We start from the raw sequence: 6,868 nt of genomic DNA, 5'->3' as shown, positions 1-6,868 counted from the left end.
TGTTTCCTCATTCCCCTGGAATCTGCCACTTTAGCCAGACCTAACTCTTGAATGACCATGTTTATCCGTTCATTCTTTTCATGACTCTTCATAGTTGATGGAAGGCGAAGAGCTGCTGAGAACTGTAAATTTTCTCTCACTGTCAGAGTTCCCATCACAACATCATCCTGAAGGTAAAATGGCATTTTAAAAAGACAAATCAGGTCTTTTCTAGTAAATTCAGTCTTCAGTATATACAACTTAATCCACAAAAATAACATAGCCAAGGGAAAGTTCTAGCTAGTGATGAACTTTAATTATACAAATTATACCAATAACTCCATATTCAGATAGCTGCAAACCCTGATGGAAGAATTCTCATTTCTATCTGTACACCCGAAGAGAACACAGGCAATTATGATTACTACTGTCAGACATTTCCAGACTGCTTCATACAAGGCTTTCACAAAACATCTCTCTAAGCTAGGGCAGGGAGAGAGGGGAAGGTAGGGAAAAAAGTAAAACAGTAGCATCTTTTGGGAACATGATAACTAGAACTGTTATCATTTTGTTAGCAGGGTCATATTCTAGATTCTCCTTGCCTTTTCATTTAACATTACTGTACATCTTAAGGGAGATTATGAGAAGATGGTATAAGGAAAGTTAGTTTTATGCCCAGGTTATGTGATCAATGGGAAGCACGCTGCACTATCAGCCAAAGAACTTGCCCACATCAAACCGGAGATATATAAATGCAAATCAATGCATACTTACTTGTACCACATAACCTGAGATACATTTGAAATTGGCAGGTCGAGGTGCTCCATTTATCAAAACATCTCCAGATAATCCCAGTGGGTCTTTCCTTGCAGCTAAGATATCTAACAACCTATAAAAGGACATATATGGTATGTTTTTTCTCCAACGCAAGTTATATCTCTCAGCTACTCTTGAATGCAAATTCTGTTCAAATTAAAAAATTAACTGATCAAGAAAATCGATGGTTCAACTCTAATTACACTCTATTTTTTAAATTCTCAAGTTCCTTTTTAACTCTATGCTACAATAAGGTCCAAAAAATGTGAAAACAAAGCACTGTTGGCTGATCCAGCACAGACCTCCCCAACAGCCCTCCAAGCTGCCTGACCTTTGGGTCCCAACACAGGCGATGTGCTCCTTTAGCCAAGACTCGCTCCACTTATGATTCTGCTCCACCTCCCCACTTTCAATTCCACCCCCTTCCTTTTCCTCCCATTAGCTCCCATCACACCTGACACCTATATGCCAATCACCTCTCATGCCCTCTCAGTAAACCTGACCTAATAAGACACAGCTGGAATAAGTGCATGTGAGCCCCCTAGACCCAGACTAGACATGCAGCAAATATTCAACTAATACCTGCCCTCGTAAAAGTGATCTGTAAAAGCACATTAAAAATGCAAAGGGAACGCTTCCTGATACTCTGTTATACTCACGAAGATTTGCCTCCACCTGTGGGTCCCAGAATGGCGTTGAGGCCAGGTCTCATGATCCCACTGCAAATGCAGAAACAGACTGATTTACTGGTTCACTTTAAAACTAGTTCTAGTGCCCTAGCAGGTTTGGCTCAGTGGATAGAGCATCAGCCTGTGGACTGAGGATCCTGGGTTCAATTCTGATCAAGGGCACTTACCTTGGCTGCAGGCTCGATCCCTGGCCCTGGTTGGGGCAGGTGTGGGAAGCAACCAATTGATGTGTTTCTCTCACATCAATGTTTCTCTCTGTGTGTCTCTCCCCCTCCTTTCCACTCTCTCTAAAAATCAATGGAAAAATACCCTCAGGTGAGGATTAAAAAAAAAAAACTATTTCTTCTAATTTAGGGTCTGCATTTAATACACTCAATGAACACTCATGAAATTAGACAGAAAATAAGCACAAAACAACCTTTAACGGGGCGGGGGGGGGAGGAAATGTCAAATAGAAGTCTAGTATACAAAGAATGTCATCACTATTCAGCATCTATAGAAAAATGGCTCAGGTCCCTCTAAATTCACTTCAGTTATTTTCTAAACCACTTACATTTTGGGGGAAGGGACACGCAAACTTTCAAGGTTCCTTGAAGTAAAAGATTCTGGTAGAACATCTGTTAACATTTACTTCTCTTAACACAATGTTAAGTACATCACAGGTCTTGAGTAGTGTTTCAGGGTAATTATTTCAAGTCACCTCATTTGCTACCTAGTCAGGTTCTACATAACTAAGTAGTCAATGGCTTTCTACAATTACCAGTATCAGTGCTTTCACTATTCAAACCTAATCAGGCGAAAAAACAACATATCTGATGTACAAATTTAATGGCTAGAAAAGAGCACCTCAGATGTTGAAAAGAAAACCTCACCAGTTCTAAATGCAGACAAAATTCTTAATCCAATTGTTAAAATAAAACATGTCTTCTAATTACATAATTTTCTTTCTTGTAAAGTTTTAAACAAACAACATGGAAAATTCTCAGTTTATAAATGGAAAACTCCACTTTTTATTGAGGATGACCTTTAAAGGTATACACAGGTGGTACAGACACTGCATGTTCCAAACAGATTACATAGATGTTTGTGGGTAGAGAATATTTAGATAGAAAGCAGGAAGGTAGAAAAAAAACATTAAGGCAGAGTTGACTGTGCTGAGATTCAAGAATGCAAATATGTAATTTGAATTTAACCCTGAAGGTCACCAGTAGAATGGTAAGGAGAATGCACTGGAGTACGGAGAAGGAAGGGTGGGTCCACCACAGTTACACAGGCATGATGAAATGGAGATCTGAGGAAGGCCTTTCAAAACCCTGGTGTCCAAGCCCAACCTCTGCAGAATTGGTAGGTAAATCAAAGTTTACTTCCCAGCCCGGCCAGAGTGGCTCAGCAGTCGAGCTTCAACCCAGGAACCAAGAGCTCACCAGTTCAATTCCTTATCAGGACACATGCCCAGGTTGTGGGCTCAATTCCCAGTAGGAGTATGTGCAGGAGGTAGCTGATCAAAGATGTTCTTCTTTCACCGATGTTTCTATCTCTCTATCCCTCCCCCTTCCTCTCAAATGAATAAATTAAAAAAGACTTTACTCCCCAGAGGATCCAGGATCTATTCCAGTGGAAGGTGCAAACAGAAGGCTATTTCATGCCCAGACAGTGACTTTCACAGGGCAAACACTATGATTTACAGCTGTCATGAGTGATAGACATCACAGTGCAGCTGTGCTCAGTTCGCCAATCCAGGAGGATCTCAGCACTGCCTGCCTGTTGTGTCAGAACTGTCATTAGTGTAAAATGCCTGGTGGGTGCTAGGGTGCAATTTACCTTCTACTTTGCTCATTAACTGAGGAGCCTCTCGCTGAAACACTGGACAAATGCAATGAGTTAGGTAAAGCAACACAAGCTCTAAAACAGAAAAATATCTATTATTTCAGTGGCCTTTCCCCTCTGATGTGATAAGTCATGCCAATGGTTGGGTGAACTTTCAAGATGCATTTATCTATAGCTCTTCATGTACCTTCTGCATTGATAGCTACCTACAAACTGTTTCTAAAGTGACCAGAGATAAACTTGTTACTCACTAAGATTTCATCACCAAAAAACCTTTCCAGGTTTTAAAAATCTCCACTCAAACACCAAACAATCCTAAATGATTAACTCAAAAGACAATGTGAGCGTTCTAAGACAAAGAATTTGAGTTAATTGTCTTTTGAGTTAATCATTTAGGATTGCTCCCTTCCTTCCTTTTAAAAATATTTTTTATTGATTTTTAGAGAGAGGGGGAGAGAGGGGGAGAGAGAGAGAGAGAGAGAGAGAGAGAGAGAGAGGAAGGGAGGAAGGGAGGAAAGAAGGAAGGAACTGTGTCATCTTCTTTCACCACCACCCCATAGCATGCAGGTCTACTCATTGTAGACCACTGAGTACTGAATAAATGAAATAAAACCTAGCTACAGGATTTCTATTACATCTATTACATTTTAGTGCAGCGGTCGCCAACCTTTCAGACCTCACCGACCACTGGTGGTCCACAGACCACTGGTTGGTGACCGCTGTTTTAGTGAATAATGGAAATCCTTTGGTCTCACTTTATGAATAATAAGTCAATGCCATTCCCACTGCTTAGAGCATCATCCTTCCCTATCCTGCCACACACACACACTTCAATTTCTCTCTCCTATCCCATGCCCCTGACCCTCCAATTGAGGGTAGTGACTTCCATGTCTTCTAACCCATGTATCACAGTAGAACACAGTGAAGTTCTCTAGTTGTCTGAATCCCCATTAGACTAGAAGGTTGCTGAGAACAGAGGACATACTTCTGTCACTAGGATTTTGCATAATGTCAGGCTCCTAATAGACACTGAAAATTAGTTGAATAAATGATTCTCTACATTTTTATAAATGATAATTACTTATGGGAAAACCCATTGTTTTTCACAAAAACAAATATCAAGAAGTACAAGGCCCCGGTTGGGTAGCTCAGTTGGTTAGAGAGAGCATCAACCCAATACACCAAGGCTGTCGATTCCATTCCTGGTCAGAGCACAAAGAAGCAATCAATGAATGCATGAATAAGTGGAACAATAAATCAATGTTTCTGTCTCTTCTCTAGAATCAATTTTAAAAGAAATAAGTACAAAAATGTTATGAAAAATAGGAAGAGCCTGACTGGAAAGAAAATTTAGTTATATTTCCTACTTATTACAATATTACAATATAGCATGTTCAAATAATGCTATTAAACTTTACCTCCCTTCTTTGTGTGAAGGTGATGGAAGTGCTGGGTGGAGGAGCAGCAATGGCCAGCACCCAAGATCACAGGCTGCAAAGGCAGGTGAGAGGAAGAGAGGAGACAGCTGAAGGGTTGAGTGATTGCTCATATTAAGAAATAAGAACCTGCTGATGTGGCTCAGAGATTGAGTGTCAACCTATGAACCAGGAGGTCATAGTTCAATTCCTGGTCAGGGCACTTGCCCGAGGTTGTGGGCTCAATTCCCAGTAGGGGGCATCCAGAAGGCAGCTTGATGATACTCTTCCATCATTGATATTTCTATCTCTCTCTCCCTCTCTCTTCCTCTCTAAAATCAATAAAAATATTTCTTTTAAAAGAAAAAAATAAGAAAACTGAGCAAATCAGTAAGGATATTAGAATAATGAGAGTCAGGTTTTCACTTTTTGAGAAGATGTTTTACAAACATGGAAATGTGGAAATAACCCTGGAGTATTACATAAGAATTGGAAGTCATGGGTTTTTATCTATATACCCAGACAGATATAAAAAAGGATTAGATGCTTTTATATGTGTTTATTTAAATATATTCCCTAGTTCTGTCCACCAATATGTCCCAGAAACTATGCCATCCCAATACCAATGAACATTCCAAACACCTAGGTCTCAATAAGTTAGTAAATGCAAAACTCCACAAAAAGGAACATCAGCTCATACCAGGTCTGAGGCAGGGAAAGTAGTGACTATGGAATTTCTGTTGTGCCAACAAAATATTCAAAAAGAAAAGAAAAAAGAGAGAGAGAGAGACAGAGAGAATGAGTTTAAAAACAAAACAAAACAGACCTACTTTGACCAAATCAGGAACAATACGAGTATCAAAATAAATTATGATAATGCATTAGTATTGAATGCTACTGAATAAAATGTGAATCCATGATTCTATACTAATATACATAAATGAATAAAGAGATGATGAATGGAGTTTTTTTCCTTTTAGTAGAATGCAAACTAATCCATATGAAAGAGATGGATGAAAACAGAAAATCACTCTTTGGCAACTATCATAGTGATAATTACTGCTGACTCAAGCAAGAGACATAAATGGGACTTAAGCTTGTGAAATAAAATTTTGGAATAATGTCAAGGTAACTCCCCTAATAATATTAATTACATGGGGGAGAATAGTGACATTGTGATGAAGGCTGTCAGATACCAACATGACCAGGTGATCAAGATGAGAGAGACAGGAAAATACCTACCAGCTTGCGTGAGACTGAGGAGACATGATGTGATAGTCAGTCAACTATGTGAAGAGCATGGTGGCCAACAGCCCCTAAGGACCCACCACTGCAGCTATTATAAGACTTAGCAACCACTCAAACAATGACTGAGAGGTTATATAGGAGAAGGTCCTTATTTCTGAAAAACAGAACTGGAGGAGTTAGGAATTACAGAGTGCCATATGGACAGCTCTCAGGTGGTTCAAAAAAAAAATTGCTAGGACAATGGGTTATCTCAAGAGATAAAATGAGTAGCAAATGCAGTGAAATATTAACAGGTCGGGAATCTGGTAAAAGTGTTATGTTCCCACAAGTTTGAAATTATTTCTAAATAAATTATTAACTTAAGAAATCTCCATATAGATAATGAATTACCCTGAAATTATAGGATATGTACACAACTACTGGGACAGATCATTTTTTCCAAAGATCATTAGCGTTGGAGAGGAAAAGCTCAAAGGCTGGGTATGGACACAAATTAAACATAACAGAATGATTTTTCATGAGGTGGTAAAATCTCACCTTCCTGAATTCTCATAGTCAGATTTTATTTTATCTTCCTTCCCCACAGAGGACATTAAGTTCTGATTCCTTAGTTCTACAAATGATACTACAAAATGTCCAGAGGAAAAACAAAAATCAAGATTCTCATCAGCAGCCCTGGCCTGTATGGCTCAGTTGGTTGAGCATTGTTCCATGTATCAAGAGTTCACAGTTCAATTTCCAATCAGGACCACATGCCTGGGTTTCGGGCCCAACCCCAAGTAGGAAACGTGCAAGAGGCTGCCCATCCATGTTTCTGTCTCTCCCCTCCCTTCCTTTCTCTAAAAAGAGCACTAAAAACGTGTTTAAAATAAGAAAAGATTCTCATACAAGAAA

General features: G+C 39.3%; 1 protein-coding gene across 1 annotated transcript in view; it reads right to left on the bottom strand.

Annotated features, from left to right (window-relative positions):
* LOC102761301 (ATP-binding cassette sub-family G member 2) overlaps window positions 1-6,868 on the bottom strand; it is a 42,192-nt gene that overhangs the window by 31,471 nt on the left and 3,853 nt on the right. The window contains exons 2-4 of the mRNA XM_006760041.2: window positions 1,455-1,514; window positions 754-868; window positions 17-167 (exon numbers count right to left, since the gene is read on the bottom strand). Of these exons, the coding sequence (XP_006760104.1) occupies window positions 17-167; window positions 754-868; window positions 1,455-1,514 (326 nt within the window). The remainder of the gene's footprint in view (window positions 1-16; window positions 168-753; window positions 869-1,454; window positions 1,515-6,868) is intronic.

Source organism: Myotis davidii, unplaced genomic scaffold (assembly GCF_000327345.1).
Source record: "Myotis davidii unplaced genomic scaffold, ASM32734v1 scaffold356, whole genome shotgun sequence".
NCBI lineage: Eukaryota > Metazoa > Chordata > Mammalia > Chiroptera > Vespertilionidae > Myotis > Myotis davidii.
This window is presented reverse-complemented; position numbering and strand designations above follow the sequence as displayed.